General features: G+C 36.7%; 1 protein-coding gene across 1 annotated transcript in view; it reads left to right on the forward strand.

Annotated features, from left to right (window-relative positions):
- The window catches only part of LOC122172028 (cadherin-6-like), a 102,215-nt gene that overhangs the window by 53,681 nt on the left and 28,368 nt on the right, over positions 1-20,166 (forward strand). Inside the window, 2 exon segments of the mRNA XM_042840016.1 lie at positions 17,521-17,815; positions 19,342-19,461. Of these exon segments, the coding sequence (XP_042695950.1) occupies positions 17,521-17,815; positions 19,342-19,461 (415 nt within the window).

A 20,166-nucleotide genomic window follows, 5' to 3' on the forward strand; every position in this document is an offset into this window, starting at 1 on the left:
TACCTCTCAGATGATACCACACCCATCACCACACGGATGGAGGAGAAGTAAAGCCTTGTACCTTTCCAGATGCCCTCTTCCTCCACCTGTGTGAGGGTGCCAGAGTCCTTGGAAAGCTACCAGCAGTATGCTATAGTGTCTCTTTTCTCTTAGAAGAGCATAGAGCTTCGTGTTTTTGACACTCCTGCCCTTGCTATTGACAAGAAAGTCACAGGGTCCTTTATGAGTACCAGTATTAGTTAATTGCAATGATATGTTTAACACTGAGGTGAAAGAAGCATTATCACAAGCCTTTTATAGGAGAGAAGTCTGATGTACAGGGAGGTTAAATGACATAATCAGAGCTAAAAATCAGAAATTTCTAAACCACAAATGAGTAAAATAATACTGAAAAAAAAAAAAAAAAAAAAAAAAGAGTTCTTAGCTTCCACCTGCCTATTGCTTCAACAGGCTGAATACATGTCATTCTTGTAAAAAGTAGAACAAATGCCATGGCATGTGTGCACTGCCTTTATTCCTCATCCATCATTCATATTTTATGTTCTACCACTTGACTTTCCCAACTGCCCTTCATTCTTATACTGAATTGCACACACATACACACACTTGTCTTATATTCCTCTTTGAAAGATTTACTGATGCTGATAGAAACCCTCTGTACTGTTGGTCTCTGTGGAATAGAGATAACTGAAACAAGGGACAACTGAGAGGTTAAAGGCCCAGGACACGAATCCAAAAACAGGCTGCAGATTTTAAATCATCATATGGAGGCTAAGAAAGGAGATAATGAGAAATGGGTGGGATGGGCAAGAATGACATTCAGAAAATGAAAGGCTGGAAACAAAGCATGTTTAACATTTACGATTCTCATAATTGTGAATCTACTTGGCATCGTTCTTACACCCAAATATATTACACAGTAATAGAACCTTACAACCATCTGTCTCTCACATTCCACATCTCCATTATGGTACATGACGGTACTTAAAATGCAATGGAACATAACCTCCTCCACTTCTTCTCATTCTACCTAGAGAAGTCAAGGCAAGCATATTCTAAAACTCCCAAGACAGTATTTCTCTCTGGCTTGAGAAATGAAAAATTCTTGCTTTTTTTTTTTTGTGTGTGTGTGTGTGTGTGTGTGTGTGTGTGTGTGTGTGCCCTGAACTACATAATTTTTATTTCTATATACTAACAACCCACTCGTACCAGTGCTTACATTTTGGACCACATCTTTCCACAGATCATCCTGTCCTCCCTTCGTCAGCAATCTGCCTGTCTTCTTGGACTGCGTGCCCTTAGACTTCTAGCTATGCAAAAATAGCTTAACGCATTTATTTTTTCTCCCTTGGGAGAAATGACAGGTGAAAATCATGGTTTATTTTGGGTTACTTAAATTACTGATCTTTGGAGCTGTGATTACCATTTTCCTATTTGTACAACAAAGTAAAGTCTTCTCTATAAAGCAGTGTTGTGAATACAGAATTTGCAGGCTTACAGCTAAAAAAAAAATCCCTCTATCAGGCTTATGATAAAGAACCATTGTTATTCCGCCATTTGCTATTTACAGTTGGCTCATCAAAAATATTAAACTGTAAAGCTTACAGAAATCTTTATTTTAAATGAAACTTATCCTCTGTGACTCCCCTTGCTTTTGCTGTTGTTTCTCTCACTAGTGAACATAGGTTCACAGTGGGGCAGCAGCAGATTGAGAGCTGTGGCCAGTCAGCATAGCATTTCAAAAACAAACTGAAAATGTGTTGTGATGTGAATAGCTACCACTGATCTGTATGTGCTAATGCAGACTGTGGCTTGCTTTCACCATTAATAGGGTGAAGCAAACCTTAGCATGCACTTGCAAATACTTCAGGGTTCAGTGAAGCTTGCACTCACCATGAAAGCCTGAGGTGGCAGATGAAGGAAAGGTAAGAATTGCCCTCTGGAAGAAAGAGAGAAAGGAAAAATATCATTTATTTCTTTCTTTTTCTAATTTCACACACACACACACACACACACACACACACACACACACACACAAAGACATCAAGAACAATAAAATTTGTAGAGAAATAAAATGCTAGGTGAGTTGGGAGCTAAACTGTACATTACAGAAGGGGAAAAACATACCAGCAAAAGTTTATTCTGAAACTATAATTCCTAGTGTTTTCTTTTCGGAGTTGTTTCCTTGGGAGGCATATCACTCAGACTGCAGCCCTTCTATCCCCAGCTGAAGTCTGCCATGTTGAATGGAGAAGAACTATACAAAGGCCTAGCTGGAGTGGTCCTTTTGCATACAGATACTGTTTACCCAGCACTATTTCTTACTTCTTGGTGAAATGCTGTTTCACTGTTAATCATCTACTGTAATAAAGAAGGTTTTACTTCCCTGCGCTGCTTCCTTACTATCATCCTATTTAGTGTGTTTGGCAGCTTTATGCATACTTGTATCTTAATGTTGGCAGGCTACATCTACTCAAGTCACGGAACATGTAAATTTTGTGTTTGCATTATGTTATCAAGAGGTCAAATTCTCCCTGAAAGACAGAACTGAAGAGTATAACAGCATCTATGGCTCCATGACATGCTTCTACATAGCAGGCCCTGCAATCAAGCTGACTCAGGCACTAGATTTAAAGGCCATGCAAACAGAGGTGTCAGAGCATTCATAGATTCTTTCCAGCTGATGCTCTTTCTGTGGTTTTACACATTTCAGGTCAGTTGCTTAAAGGAGAGTTAATGCAACTCATAACTGCTAAAATTCCTCAGAGAATTTCTAGTAGACATAGGGAATAACAACCTCCAAGGGGGTTTGAGCCAGAGAATTAATACAAGAGTGTGAGCCTTGTGCTAGCTACTTCCAGGTAACGCAGCCTGCCAGGATCTAAACAACTCACCCCATTAACCCACTTAATGAAAATATTTATGATTTTACCTGCAGAAAGTGTTTTCTGGAAAACTCCTTTCAGATTATTTATACTGATTTGATATATTTGATATATCCATAACATGTTCTCCAGAAATACATTTTTTTTTTATTCCACAAATACTAGATAATAATTTGGAGAAAAATATTCTCACCAAAAGAATTCCAGTCTCTCCAGTCAAAATTAACCCTCATTCCTAGACAAGCAGTGTTGAATCTTGAACTGTCCAGCGCTGAATATTACTCCCTACAAATAGAAGCACAGAATAATTTAGGCTGGAAGAAATTCTTAGAGGCATCTTGTTGTCTCCTCTGCTCAAAGCAGATCCATTTAAGAGCACATTGCTCAGGACTCAATCAAGTTCTACCTCCAAGTTCAGAAATCCACGCCTTCTTGGGCAGTTGTCTCAGTGCTTAACCACCTCTCTTTGATTTTTTTTTTTCCTTCAAATATCTAATCAGAATTTCCCCTAAAGCAATTCCTAACTACTGTCTTTCATGTTTTCACTGTCTTCTCTGTCTTTATCTACTCTTTGCTATTAGGTAGTTGTAAACAACAATAAACCTTCTTTTCTGAAATCTAAATAAAACGTCTTTCTCTTCTCCACATACACCATATGCTCCAGCCCCATAACCCTTTTGGTAACCCCTCAGTAGACTTAATGCTGTATGTCAATGTCTTTCTTGTACAGAAGAGGGATAAAACTAAATACAGTGCTCCACTTCCATTCTCACAAGCTATGAATAGAGGAGAATGATCTGAGCCTCTGAGAGTAGGCTACACTATTGCTAAAAGAAACCAGTGTTCAGTTGACTTTCTTCTCAGCAAGGACATTTTTAGCTTATTGAAGTGAAACATCCCAATCTTGCAGCACAAAACTATTCCTCCATCCAGACTGTATTCCAGCACAGATACAGAAACTTAGATTTGCCAGTGCTGAATTTCATCAGTCCATTTCTCCAAGCTGCTGATGACTACCAGATAACTCTACCTTCTCAATATTGAAAGCTCGCTATGCAAACCACCTCCATTCTTTTTTTATTAATGACTTAAAAACATTGTTGAGAGTGCATTCCATCATTTGAATAATTAATAAAGATACTAAGCAGTATTAACCCCCAATATCAACGCCTGAGGAACATGACAAGTAATCAACCACCAGTGGGATATCTAACCACAGATCATAACCCATTGTTTTTTCCATCCATGAAATTTTCCACACATTTCACCAACCATTTTTGCGGTCCATATCTCACCAATTTGTCTATCCAGATTTTATATCAAAAGCCTTCCCAAGGTTATTCAGTAGTCCTCTCTGCTTTTTCACAGTGCCATAAAAGACAGTCAGGTTGGTTAAGCAATTTGCCATTGTTAAACCCATGCTGTTTCCATCACCTTGGTTTTCTTTGCTTGCACCTAGATTTACCTTCCAGGTAGATTTGCTCCCCAGCTTGGGATTGAGGTATACCTAGCCAGTCTTTAGTTCCCAGATCCATCTTGCCTGTGGCTGTTCCTGTTCTCAGAGGCTAGGAACCTTTCTCAATAGCTTGTCAAATACCATAGCAAGAAAACATTTTGTCACCTATTTTTTTTTTTTAATGCATCCCACTCTGAGTATGGACCTGAGTTCACCCAAATTGTTAAAAAAACAAGTCCCTACATTTCTGTAGTGCTTTTTTTTGCTTGCTTGCTTTGTCTGCTGTGAATAATGCTAGAATTTGCTGGTAGGCTCAAGGACCTTTGAGATCTGAGGGGAAATTTTACATTCACATCCATCTAATATAATACATCCTTTGGTCAACTCATCAATCACTTGTGTGAAATTTTCTTATGGCACTTTGTAGAAACCTGGGTTGCTTGCATACAGCCATATTGCTCTTCCAGCAGACATCAGAATGATTGAAGTCCTTCACGAGTACCATAGCCTTCAGTTGCACAGCTTCCTTCCTCCGTCTGTCTAACAAAGGCTTCAAGTACTTCATTTCTTTGAGCAGGCAGTCTGTAGTGGATGTGTACCACGATATCACTCATGTTGATCTGTCCTTTATCTGCAAGCTCTTGACTGATTTGTCACCTGTTCCAAAGCAAAGCTACATCTACCTGAGCTGATCTTTTGCTAATCCACTCCCCTGCCCTCCTGAAGTTCTAACACCTGTTTATCTCAACATTTGAGCCATGCGACCCATTCCTTCATCCAGGCTGATATTTTGAAGAATGCTCTTTTGAAAGAAAAACTTACTCAATGGCAGCCTTGGCCAAGTTTTCCCACAAAGAATTTTTTAGCTGAACAGCTTTCCAGAGAGAACACGGTTAAGACTTATATATGTGGCCTTTTCAATTGTAACTATTGCCTCACACAGTTTTCTAGTTATCTCTTTACGCAACAGAAACTTTTAGAAATAAATTTGGGAAGTGTGACAGTGCAGAGATATTTTTGCCTTCCTCACTTTCTGAATCACAGAACTAGACAAGCCAGGTAGGCAAACAGATTGAAGACTCAACTTGTGGTTATAAATTTATTTCATTTTTGTTAAATGTTGATTTAAATCAGAATATAGTTCCCCATTTGTTTGAATGTTTCTCTATAGCCTCACTTCTCCAATCCCTACTTTCCACCCTTCCACACAATTTTATACAGCATATAAAATTCGTACACATACCTCTGGATTTGATTGTCAGCATCAAGTGCAGCTCAGAATATCAAGGGATCACCTTTGTCAGTAAGCAAAGGATGAGCATTTGCTTTCAAGCACATCCATCAGGGAACAGAAAAAAAGCTGTTACTGAAGAAGCCTGATGTTTTATTCAACCGTATCCCAATAAAAAACATTTCTGGATATTAGGCCAAGCAATTTTTTTTTTCCTCCTAGTTCACCATTAAGGAATATCTCCCCTACCCTTCTTCCCACTCAAGGAATAGAGGTTTTTACTAAATTAAAAATGCATTTCTTCATCTAGCTTTATGAATCTGCATTATATCTACAAAGAAAGAGCAACGCTGATGTAATATTAAATTCAAGCTGCTGTGGGATGATTTGAGAGATTTAAAAAAAAAAAAAAAATTTTTAAGTTTATGAGTCTAAGAAATTTTCAGTGAAATGGATAATTCAGATCTCTCCTAAAGAGTAAGCAATTGACCCTGGGTAAATTTCCTAAGATGATAAAGGCAATTAAAGCTGAATATGTAACACAGATTGATTTTATTAACTATACTAATCAGGTAAATTAAAGATTAAGGAATGTATGCTAAGACAGCCTATTAGTTACAAAAGTGCATGTAGTCTTTTTTGGGGGGAAAAAGAAGTAAAGCAACAAAACAAGAACAACCAAAAAACTCCTAATCTCAGTAAATGTCTGCTGCCAGCTACTATTATTTGAGTTTTCCTTTTTTTTTGACTGAGTAATGCAGTACATGATAGAAGTTCCATTAAAGTCATTGGAAACCCTCAAAGATATGTAGATCGACCCATGAAAGTATTCTGCCATTAAATGGCTATGTGCATGTACAAACTCATATGATACCTTACTCTCATGTAATTTTTAAAACACAACATGTCTGTGTTAGCCTCTGGGCTCAGTGAGCATCTTTTCTTGAAAATGGACACAGTTAGTATGTTAAATAAACTGAAAGAGTAAAGGCACATTAACTCTGCTGTAGACATCTGCTCCCGTGCACATACCTTTCTTTGAGATATAAAAGAATGTCAGGATAAAGGAACAATTTTGTTCTGACTTTAAAAAAAAAGCTGCGAGGGAAGCAGGTGCTCTTGAATTGTTTTCTCAACTCCCATTGAAAAATGGGGATTTAGGGAAGAGATTTCCAGGGAAGCATGCTTTTCTTTAGAGGCTCATTGCACTCCCACTGAAAGTTGTTACAAATTAGGCATTTAACTTTCCATAACTCCACAGCTCACCTGACAGAAAACACATATTTATTTTAGTACAAAGTCATAAGTTTAAAATACCTCCAGATGCTATTGAGCTAATACAACCGGTCCAGAGTGCAGAAATTCCCCCATCTATCTCTTCTTTTAGTTAATATAGTGACAGTGACCTTCAGCAGGTAGATAATAAACACAAGAGCAATTATATTTTCTAGCATTACAGAATCTTCTTTGCTTTCACTTAAACAATTTTTTCCACAAGCTAGCATAGAACAAATTACACCTAAGATTCAAATCACATTAGAATAGAATGCATCAAATAGTGATATAAGGTCAGCCAGTAAGACTTTGAAAGAGACAATGTTAAAATCAGTAAGTTCTGCATTTCCAAATACAAGCCTACTTTTCCACTGTATACCTTGTCCTCTGTCACTTAAGTGACACTTAAGTGCACAGAGGTGCACTTAAACAAGTTTCACTCATTTGTTTTTGTGGTTTTTTTTTTTTTTTTTTTTTTTTAATGCCAAGGAAGTCATTCGTTATGTGTTAAACTCATTTAGTCCTTAAGACTCATATTTGAAACCAATGACTGACAATCCAGTTATGGTAGGAAACATGGAGTAATGATAATCCGTCTCCTGAAATAAAATGACTTATACACCTCTTTATGGCTTTCAAAGCTTCAATGGGTTGAATTTTCATTGCTGACCACTGAAGTGTACACATCAGTTAATAAAACAATTTTTAATCTCTCCTAATCTTCTGCTCAGATTTACATGCAAGAAAGTATTCTTAGTACCTCAGCTACCATAGCTAAGCTATGACAAGTCTAGGGTGGCTAAGCCCTTTATGCCTTTCAGTCACTGGGTACTGATGACTCAGATAAACTAAGCCTCCTGTCTCCCAGGTACTGTTTCTAACAAACAGTTAAAAAAAAAAAAAAAAAAAAAAGTGGTGGTCACTACAACAGAGAAATGCCAGATGCTGAAATAGATGAACTGAAAAGCAGATTGTTTAAACAGCTTCGTCTGTTCATAAGGAATTGAAAACCGAATAAAAAACAGATCTCCAAGCTTTTGTGAAGGTAATTCTAGAAGTCTGTACAATGCTATTTTGTTATGACCACCACAGTTTAGGTGAACAGGGCTCTGTAATCTTTCAGGCAATAGCTTGATGAACCAAACAGTAAGCAAAGCTGTAGAAATCATTTTACAACATATGTATATTCTTTTTTAAGTGAGAGAAATCAGTACTCAGAAGCATAATGGCTTGCAGTTCTTTAATAGCTGCAAAGTGAGATTGGGTCTCTTTCTTGTGGTTATGTAGTAGTTCAAAGAAAGCAAGAATTTTGATAAAAGAAAGTGAAAGTCAAGGACCCTTATGAATAGAGATGATCAGACATGACACAGAAGTGTATTGTGCTTTATAAATTAAAGACCTATTTGTCTGTTGTAACTTAGTGAATTCCTGTTATAATTGCGTTTAGAGATAATAGCAAAAGGGACAAATAAGACTGCATTACCAAAGAAGGGCTGAGCATCTTTCAGCCCAGGAGTACATGGAGACACCTTTACTTAGTTTGCAGCTTTGTTCAATAATCCTTAAGATCTGATGGAAAGTTACCCCCTAGAGTGAGGGAGCAACAAAATAACAGATCTTTCCAGCTTGATATACTGCAGTTCAGGACAAAAAGCTCTTGTGCCATTGTCCCTATTTAATCAAATTGAAGAGCAGCAGCAGTTGTGGAACCCAAGAGGGATAAGAGTTGATAGGCCCTCGGCAATGTTGAAAGGATTGACACTTCTCAATTGATTTTTTGCAAAGCTGATTAGCTGTGGCTGCATATTTGCACTTCAGGGTAGAAAACCATTTGTGATCTTGAAGGGTGTGTAACAAAGGTGTGAGTCAGCAGAGTATGGGTGTTTATTCTTAGTTTTCGACATTTTAAATAGGACAGCAAGTTCCTGGCTACTCTTTGGGCAGCCTGTCCCACATCCCCAGAATCACAGTATCAGACAACTAATTGTGAAGATCTACCTCAGACCTTACAGTCTCACCTATAACCCTCACAAAAGAATAAGAAGAGCCTTCCAGCCTACCTGGAGAACACAAGCCTGGAGGGGTCAAAAAAAAAAAGCACTTTGTCTCCTGACCCTGGTCAAATGTTAAATTCTTATTTCAGGTGTCCTTTCTGCTCTATTTCTTATTCTACTTCGTTTTTATTCCAACATCCTGGAACCCCTTACAGATTAAAGAAAAATTCCAATAACTCTAACCATTCACATAGATTTTATTTATCCTTAGTAACTCTTCAGTTCTCTGTATCATTAAGATATTACTTCAGTATTTCATGCTTGATTTCAGTACTCTTATCATACCTCTTATTGTTGTTATGCAATGGAATACACAGCAACGACAGTGGGATAGCTAAGTCCTAGGCTACAACAAGTAAGGATTTGCTCAATGATAGCAGCCACAGGCATAGAAACAAAAGAAAGAAAAAAACAAAACATACTTACTTTTAGAAGCCACCAAGCAGGTAGGGATCTACACTGAAATACCCTTGCTTCCATTGCCAACCCTTCAGTGAGGTCCAGGAAAGGATGCATCCTGGCTCTACCCCTTCTGGTCACTAAGGCACAGTGCTTGCACCTGAGCTCCCCTGGATTGGCCTTGCTTTTCCCACCAGGTGCTCAATCACTGGGTCAAGCCCTGATTTATAGCATTTCTGCTATAACTGTTTCCAGAATACCTTGCAGGAAGAAAGAAGGAAAGGAAACAGGATAAAATAGGAGTTACCAACAAAAAAAATATATATTCTTGTACACTATGAATGGTCGTATATTAGAAAAGCCTTGATGTCAGTCCTGGGATATCAAGAAGAAGCTACTTAAACTTAGCAACAAAAATGACAAATGTATCTACTTATTTCTAAAAGATATAGAAAAATACTAACATTGCTATTCAAGACCTGTTTGTATTCATACAGAAATAAAGGCCAACTGAAATGGACCAATCAAGGAAAACTACATGGAACTACTAGAAACACCATATCTGGCCTTCTCTTCATGGAATTCTTTTGGAATCTACTAAACTGAAAAAAATGAAAGACTAGCATTTTAAACAGGATTCTATTTGAGGACTGAAAAGTGACCATTTTACACAGGTGGAATGCATGTAGGCTGGCAGCCTTGCAAAGAAAAATACTGAGAGTATATATCATTATTCATAGATGTTGGAAGAGAAAGAATATAAGCAAGTGGGAGGAGGTTCTTGAAACAGAAAAACAATCTTGGTGCAAGAAATTAAAATTGTCTTAAATTCAAGTACTTAGGAATTGGTCATACTGAACCGTATCCAGGCTTACACTATTAACTGCAGTAAAGTAACTATTCTAACTATAGTAAACTAATCACTGAAGTAAACTAATCCTTGAAGTAAACTAATCTTTGGTTAGTGGGGAGATGTGAAAAAGAGGGTATCTAATTTTAAGCACCTGTCATAATAGTTTGAATAAAGCCCCTGTATGGAAGTGCTCTTTCTGGCAGCTGTACGTTTGGAATTATGGTGCTGTGCCCTGGTAGAGTCTCTTAGCATTTTTCTTTTCATCTTGTCAGTACTTTTTTTCCTGTTGTTTATTTACTTTCTATGGAAACGACAAAATCCTATTTTGAGGCTGTAGAGTACAAATCTTCATATAAATTTCAAATTGCTTTACATAAGAATAGAAAGGAATCAACCCTTAGTTTCTCTAAACTCTAAGAAAATTTGCAAGTACTGTAGCACATTTCTCCCATTTCTTCTGAATCCTTTTTTAGAGTTCTCCCATTTACCAGAAAATTGAGCTAAATTTTTGAAGTAACAAAACAATGAAAGGGTAGGTACCTGTATCTTAAATTAACCTTCCAAGTATGTGACCTGAGCAGATAACTAAGCTCAATGCTCTGTACTCTGTCCATTGGCCTCTCAAATCGATTTTTAAGTCCATTAACCACTTCTAATTAAATTTTATAGAGGAATAAAGGTGTTGAAAACACTCATTTCATTACAGTTTGGAAGAACAGTAGCTGCATAAGGTAAAGAAACCTACATTTTGTCATGACTGCTCAGCTGGCCGTGCTGCAAATATGCGTATAAACCAAGCCACCACTGACCTCAGCATATTCTGTCTTTTTTTCCAGTCAGGATTTATGGGACATGAGAAGAAGCTTAGCATTTTGCTAAGAGGTTCTGAGGAAGCGGATAGAGCAAGAAGTATGAAATAGCATGTAATGGTAATTTTGCACTAGTATGAGTCAGATAGAAAGGTTATGTGGACCAGGAAAGGAGGTGGTGCTTTCCATAATTGATGCCATAAGAACATGGCACATACATCCATAGTAAATTTGCTATTTCTGTGACTCTGAATCTTCCAGTGGATCTTGTGGGTTATCTTCTTAAAAGAAAGGCTCTTTCATGGCTTGAAATAACTTATTTCTGTAAGTATTTGTCCCAGTAACACATGACACAGTGAATGCCTATGTAGGTATGTGAAGTACAAATAATGATTTGGGAGTATTTTAAGAAGCAAATAAAGATCTACTTAAGTTTCAGCAATATATACTTAAGTACTTATTATCTAATGAACAAAAAATATCTTTTTCCTTTAAACACTGAGTTACTAAGCTCAGCAAAAGCTTTAGGCAAGATTATTTGATGATACTACTGGTGTTAATTATTATACTAATTGACAGTGTTTGTTGATTTTATAGGGATAGGTAGGGAAGATTTCAAGAAAGTTATTACTCTGAAAGAGAAACTGTGCAATATTATAACATCGTAGTATTTTTAGTGTTTTACTGTAGCATCACACTGTGTGACCTCAAGCAACACATGTGGTTGAATTTGTTCATTACTTGACAGAGCTTTGCTGCTCTATTCAATTTGGAGTGAAATCATTGCTATGAATACTGCCAAGTGTAAGCCACTGATTCTTTATGTTAACTGCATACCAACTGCCCACTTGCCACTTTAATAATTGCTCTCTATTTCATTGTGGTGCTAGGAAACAAAAACGTGGCCACAGCAGTCCCAGAATAGCAAGTTCCTTTTATAAATACAAACAAACAATAAGACATGAGGCAGCTTATTTCTGGATAATTGTAGGTTGATGATTTAGTATGTACATCCCAAGGTCAATTGGCTTGTGTGATTGTAGAGGTTCAGGCACTGCATTCAAACTGAGGGAGCAGGGGGCTGTATTCACAACAGGAATTGGAACTTGATTTGTAGGATGGATGGAAACCACCTTACCCACCGAATTTCCAGTTATCATAACCAGCAATACGACATTAGTGGGAGCTAAACTGCAATTTACAGCTGTCTTATACAACCTAAAGCCATTTCATGAATGAGATTAACTATGCTGTTTAAATCAGTGTTACAGAGCGAGGTAGAGTAGGGATGTTATTTCATTCTGGAGAATATCCATGGCCTGTAATTTCAATTTTTTTTGGAATTTAATTACCAAAGCTATAAAAGTACATTCTCAGTAAAACCTCATTACAAATATGTGTGCTGGAAAGCTGCCTCTGTCTAATGCATTCCATTATAACGCACACACACACACACACAAAATAAAAATCAGAGCTTAATTTTAACCTATTATAATACAGGAGGTCTCACCTTCATTATCAAGTTTTAGTACTGCAGTTTCATATAGCTTCATACCAAGGTGAATTTAGCACGATTTGTAATTGGGCCGGCAAGACTGCTGAACAGCTGGGCTCCAGTTCCTCACAGCCCTGCCCAGAGAGACAACCTGCAGGTCTACAGCACAGCCTTGCCCTGAGAGAGATGCTTGGTACCCCTGGTTCCCTACTCTTGGTGAGGCCCTGCCTACCTGGTGCCTCCTGGCCCACCCGGGGAGCCCCTGGCCCTCGCCAGCATTGAAACACAGTGACACTACTTCTGTTGTGCATGCTCTGACATTTTAGAGCACAGCTCTTGTAGCATAGAATACCAAGGACAAACACTAATGAATTGCACTACTTAATGCCAATTTGATCTGCTGCTTTCATGCCATTTCAATTTATAATCTTTTTACAAAATTACATGAAAGTCACCCTTAATTTTTTCCCGCACTTTGCTCAAATAATTCTTATTTATGTAGCATAGGCCTGATTCAATTTTTGAAACCCTGGTAAAATTTTTCTGGAGTTCCTTTGAAGTTGAGCAATACCGTGTGTTAGAGATGAACGCAAATGCTGTAAACAAACTCACTCTAAAAAAAATAATAATAATAAAAAAAAAAGGTGTTCATAGCACAAATACTTTGAGCACAGCTTTCACATACCTCTCCATGCTGAGAAGACACCTCTGTCATCACCCTTGATGCTTCTGGGGGCTTCTGTCAGTGACAGTGGGGAGAGCAAGGCTGCTTCAGATTGGGACTCCTTGTAATAAATAAGAAGTTTTCCTTTTAAATTAATTATGTAGGTAACAATGAGTACAAAGTCAAATACAGGTAGCTAATGCTGTAGTCCTGCAGTCTTTTTAAACAACTGTATATTTGTTACCAGAGCAATGAGGCCCTACTTTCTTTCTGGCAGCCATATTTGAATGTCTTGGGTCAGAATATTCCCAAGGGGAGAAGAGAGAAAAAGACTGGATAGTTTTTATCTTACTGTAAATCATTAAAAACAAAGAAGATGGTTCATGTAACAGTGGCATTAAAGTAAAATGAGTGAAAGTATGCCTAGGGCATAATAAAATCTTTAATTTGTCGTTCATCCTCAGCCTTAGCCAGTGATTGATAGGTGATTTCACAAAAGTGTCCAGAGAACATTCTGAGTGAATCAATTTACTATAATATGAATATAGTTCAATTGCAGAAGCATTTGCTTTTTATTGCAACTTACTACTTCTCAATTTTGCTTACCTTTGGGGTATTGCTCAGTTCTGTCACCAAATTAGATGAATGCTGTTGAGTAACATCGAGTTCCTCTAGAAATAAAAAAATCTAACTTTAAGTAGAGCCTTAAAACTTTTGGCCATAGTAAATTCGTATCGAGGAGCAGTAATGTAGTACAACCCAGCTGACATGAATATTGCATCCCACAGTATTTTATTCTATCTCATGATTACCTGCCATGGTCCATTTATCTGGCCCATGAATAACTTTATGCAGAGGATAATGGACACTCTTTTGCAACATGAGTTAATAGAAAGAGTGAAACTATGATGTCTCGTATCTGTCCTGCTGAAAGTACTTGGAATATACTTTCTATGCTTATTTCATTACAGCAAACTTCCTGTGAAATGAAGGGTCTGGGTAGCAAAAATACCATCAACTGCAAAGGAAAGCGGGGATGTTTCCACTACTCATTTTATCCTCATAACAGTTGCATTAGACTTTATATACAAAACCATCAGCTGCATTTTTAAGTGCATCTCTCCTCCAGGCCCTTCTTTTGGTCTAATCTCGCACCATTTGTTCCTCCTTTAAATTTTATTCCTAATTATTTTTTTTAACATGGTTGGAGTAGTAATCTCTCACTTCATATAGCTCACACAAGCAAAATATTGCTTTCAAGATAAATTGACACTTAAAAAAATAAAGCTGAATGGTTTTGCCTGAGTAAAATTTTATACAAGCAAACAGTCAAGCACAGATAATATAATCTGTAATAATAAATTGTTTTTCTAGATATTTTCCTCTGAGGTAAATGTTGCAAATTTATCATCCATGAGAAACTTTCCTGGAGATCTGTTTGTTTATTCTAACATATAAAAACAACATTTTGTTTTCTGAAAAAGAAAGGAACAAAATTCAAACTACTTTGGCCTAGCTATTAAGCAGTTCATGCTGGTGTTGTGATTTTGTCCTATTACACAAAAACAAACATAACAAAACAGAAAACAAAACAAAACAACCCTGATGTTCAGCGGTTAAATAACTATCATAATTTACTTAAGTATTATAATCATACCTTTATGAAGAATTTTTATGAAATATGTTCTTCAGGCCACACATGATGGCACACTGGAAGGTCACTGTTGGGACTGATGAGTAGATGCTCAGACAGCCTTAACTCTACATAACATACATGGGACATGACCTTCCCTAGATCTGACTCTTAAGCAGATAAGCCACTTACTTTCTGGCCAGCTGAGCACTTACTCTGTTCTGTAATGTCTTAGGAAAGTAGGAAAGTTGAAGGTATTAGAATATTAGATTTGGAAAGAACATTGTGATAGGAAATATTTATTTTCAGAAGTTACTGCTTTTGCAGAAAAGCTAGAGATTGAACCTTCCATGAAAATCGCTTCATTCTTAACGTTAGTGAGTAGGTACATTGAGATGTACATTGTCTTGATATTCAAGAGCCACAGTTCATCTTACACTGATAGGTTAGTTATGGGAGAAGAGTGGAAATTTCATAAACAATTGACTGAAAAATCACACAAGTTTTCATTTTTAGCTCTGCAGGTATCTGGACTCCTTAAAGAATACTAGGGAAGACAATTCCCAATGGTTCCAACACCCCTTCTAGCTTGACCTTTTTTGCTACTTTGTTCCTTGAAACCGGTTTTAATTAAAATGGCGATAAAAATGAGTTTGGGAGTTCATCCTATAACAAGTCTCACAACAGCACTATTCCATGATTTGTGTGAATTAATGATAGTCTGTTACCAAGGGCTGTTTTTCTCCCACTATGATACAGAAAAAATTAAAGCGGCTTTCAAGGCAAACAAAAATTGAGTATCTGGATGTGAGACAGTCATAAAAAAAATACATATTTTTAAATAAGAGTTATTTTTATGCCTTCTTTTTTGCAAATTGCCTTTGAGAAAATTATACTCAAATATCCAATTACAATTACTTTCCACAGTAGACTTATAGACTGACTTCTTAACAGGCAGATCTAACAGATATTCTTCAGAGGCTTAAGATGTATCTGGTAAATCATATCATTTCTGTAGGTTTGATGGCCAATTGACTAGGACTCAGGAGATCTGAACTGTATTCCGAGTTCCAAGACAGTCTTTTTGGAAATTCCAAGTTTCTACACTTTGCTATTCAAAAAAACAAAGCAAATGTGATTGACTGCTTTTGTGAAGTGTTTTGAAATCTCCTGATGAAATATTGCATCCAAGCTTGCTATCAATATTCTTATTTTCAAGAGGAAGGCTCCGTGCAAAATTACACTGAATGCCCATTTTCTCCCTGAAGGAGATGTGCCTTGGCACGTCTGGTAATGATTTGCTGTTCTACAGTTCATGTATTTTGTTCTATTTAACACTTTTTTTAAAATTATGTTTTGTATAAAAACATTTATATAAAAACCTTTGTGAAAAAATGTTATATAAAAACATTTTTGTATAAAAACAAAGAGTTTTACCCTTATAAAATGGACTTGTTGCATTCATCATGCTTTCTGTAGGGACCACAGGCGTAACTACCCATGAGGGAGCACCATGCCACCAGGTGGCTGTCAATAGGCTTCCAGCATAGCACTGGTCTGGATAGAAGGTTGGAGGAAACCCAAAACATTGGCTATACAGTCACACTGGAGGCTGCCCTTCCAGTGTGCCTGGGGAATAGCCAAGCAGTGGTAAAACCTGTAAAGATCATAATACTCTATATTCTTTCAGCGTACACACCTTTCTCTTCTACAAAGAATTCTATCCAGCAATGCTAAGTACTTCACCACACATTCAGCTACATATATATATATATTTCATATTTGCATGCAGAAAGAGAAGCAAAGAGTTCATTGAGAAAGTTCAACTCTTCTTACTCATAAACATCTTTGCTATGAAAACAACAATTTGAAGGAATCTGCTGCTTTTCTCCTATGAATTTTGTCACTGATTCCCCAAACTTAGAAGTCACTTTAATATATTTTTTTATTTCATGTAACAAGAAAATAAAATACACTTGATTAACATTTATTTTAAGGCCAAAGGAATAAATATACCTTTACCAAAGGAACAACCTTCAGAGTAGTATTTAATCTGTTGTACCTTGTATGTGCATTAAGCAGACTTTCAGTAGCAAGGGAAATCTCCTGGGAAAGCTCAGGTGCTGTTTGTTAACTACCATTATTCTCTACTTTCCCTTGCACTCACCTTGTTTTAGTTTGGTCAGTGTCCCTTTGGATAAGGTGACTGGTATCTTCATTGCCAGTGCTGGAATGGCCTTGTACATGTGCTGCCTCTGCTTCTTATTTGCTGCATTTGTGAATTTGTGTATTTTCACTCTTATTTGTATGTAGTCCAGAGTCATCAAAGCACAGCACACAGAATTTGAACTCAAGAAGTGACTGCCCTGGCTAGTTTTTCTTTCTTTGACTACAATTCGTGATTCTGCAGATTTTCCAACTGTTGGAGATTACTATCCTATATATTCACAGAATAACACTTAAACCCCTATTATTTAGATTTGATTGATATATGCTCAGCTTTGGAAAGTCATCTGCAACTCCAGTTCCTAGGTTTCCCCAGAGATTTTTTTTATAATACTGAAAACAACTTCAAATCCAACATCAAGATACCATTCCATCCATTCAGTCCTCCTACTGAGGTATCATCTTATTTCCTGAAAGAAGTGTACAGCCTTTTGGCTAGGTATTGACAAACCTGCATCATGATAATGAGATGAAATATGTAGAATTGTGTCTCAATTATTTATTTTCCCCCCTTCTTGATTATTCTCATTTCACCACCAGCTGCATTCAGACCAGGATAAAGGAGATGGATCACTTAAGTATATCCTTTCTGGAGATGGAGCAGGAGACCTTTTCATTATCAATGAAAACACTGGTGACATCCAAGCCACAAAGAGACTGGACAGAGAAGAGAAGCCTGTATACATACTTCGTGCCCAGGCTATAAATCGAAGAACTGGAAGACCAGTGGAACCAGAATCTGAGTTCATCATCAAGATCCATGATATCAATGACAATGAGCCAATGTTTACAAAGGATGTTTACAATGCCAGCATTCCAGAAATGTCAGATGTTGGTAGGTGCTAACAGTTAATTTCTGTATCTGATCTGAATTCTTTCTGTAGATTTTATTAAGGGCCCCAAACTGAAAGGTAATGAATGCAGACATCTGCTGTTTGCGATGAGTAGAAGTAATTGAGCCAATAAAAAAAATCTGTGTCCAGTGGAATTAGTGACAATAGTTTGCTGAAAACAAAAGTATCAGATGAGTAAAATACGCTTCTTCTGTTGTGCCACAGGATAAGTAAGTTAACGCATTCTTGTTTAGTTCACAGTGCAAGTAAGCTGAGCTGACCTCTGTTACAGGACACCTTCAAAGAGTTTAGCATACACTGATAACATGATTTAGTTGCAGTGTAAGAGTAGTTAAGATACGATCACCTACATGGGTCAACACCATCCCTAGAACTATTCAGCTAACGTTGTTTAGTTCAAGAACATAAAAAAGAAGTGCAAAAGGAGAGATGCAGAAGTGACCGTACACACTTCAGGAAAGAAAACTGTGAGCCAAGTCAACTCATCATTAATTCTAAGATATGTCATTACTTTCCTATTAAGTTTGTTGCTTTTATTAGGCAAAAAAACTGAGCTACAAAGTCAACTGATGTCCATTTAAATCTTTCCATTTGTTTGTTCAAAGATATCAAGCCATCAGAATGAATTAAAATAAAAAAGAGGGAGAGATAATTCCTTGAAATATGACTTATGGTTGGATCTCTTTCAGGGAAGTTCGCAGGTTTTGAATTTTTCTCTCAGATTCTTAGGAAGGTCATTTTGATTTTTTGTCAGAGAAAAATGGATGATTGAATGGCAAGAGGCATAGTTCTAATCTGAAAAAATACCCAGAGACAGAAATATTAATTAATCACAATCAAGAATGAGATTAAAATAAAGCTCAAGCAATATGAAAATAAAGACTTTAGGGCATATTCTCTCATTCATGGGACTTGTCACACAGATGTAACCTCACCTGGTGAAGAGAGAAACTAATATTCACATTTTAGTATGTGAAGTTGAATGCTTTATTCACAAATCTGCTTAAAATCTTTAAACTTAAGCTCATTTATCACATTTGTTAACACTTTGACCAGGATTCAAAAACATTTATTTCTCTAAAAGATATGTAAAAAAAACAGATTTACATTCTGATGTTGAACACCTTAAAGTCTAATAGTAAATTTTAATTTAACCTGTTACAAGCTTGAGTAAATTTGTGAAAGTATGCTCTTGAGCCAGATTCAAACTCTAAACATCTTCCATATCTAATGAAAGCTGGGTTTCCGATTTGTTCCTAAAACTTATGATAAAGGATTTATGTATCCAATTGATAACTGCAGTTTAATGAACTGAGAAAAATCCAGCTATTATTTTAGTTTAGAAACTGGAGAGCAGAATAACTCCTACTAAATAAGGACATCTCTACTTTTTGCCACATGTTTGGCTTGAACCTCAGCTATGCTTTTCTTTATCATAAACTGTCTCAGCCATGAGAAAGAAAAAAAGAAAAAAAAAAAAGATTTTTATTTTCTTTTATCATTGCAGGTACCTTTGTTGTACAAGTCACTGCAACTGATGCCGATGATCCTACATATGGGAACAGCGCTAAAGTTGTCTACAGCATTCTCCAGGGACAACCATATTTCTCCGTAGAATCCGAGACAGGTCAGAAGACTTTGTCTGTCATTCTGTGACAATGTCTGCAATTTAAAATGACGTGCTAAGCCAAGCTAGGACATATTAGTCAAAAACTTCAAAGAGATTTTATCTTATTCAGTGCAAAATCTGACAAACTTAATTGAGCGATACATCTGTAAACATGACACCTACAATATTTTAATCTAAAAGCAAAATCTAATAAATACGATTAGTACTGAATGTGAAACAGTTTTCAATCATTTTTAACAAGCAGTGGTACAGAGACTGCTGTAGATGCTTAAATTAAACCAAATAGGTTGGCTTTTAGAAGAAAATGAGAAAACAGGTGGGTGTGCAAAAAAAAGTGCTTTATCCTTAAATATCTTCATAATGGCTAAATTAAGACTGAGGGTTTGCTTGGTTGTTTTGTTTTTTTTTTTTTTCCCTCCTGCTTCTTCAAAACTTGTTTAAAGTAATAATAATTTCTGTACATCTGCAACATATCACTTTAATGCTAATTTTATGAAAGAAATCTTAATTAAGAATAATGATAGAAGAGGTAAAATTGGCTGTTGAGCTACACTAGCAGATCACGAATTGCAAACTTCTGAGTTCTGTTTTTGGAATATATTTAAATTATACACAGTGACTAGAATTTTTTATGGGCTGAAGAACAGACTGCTTTGCAGCCTGTGTGTGTAAAACATGTGAATTCTGATTGATCAAATCTGC

This window comes from Centrocercus urophasianus, unplaced genomic scaffold (genome assembly GCF_019232065.1).
Source record: "Centrocercus urophasianus isolate 14NV4802_14NV808 unplaced genomic scaffold, USGS_Curo_1.0 seq_11, whole genome shotgun sequence".
NCBI classification, from domain to species: domain Eukaryota; kingdom Metazoa; phylum Chordata; class Aves; order Galliformes; family Phasianidae; genus Centrocercus; species Centrocercus urophasianus.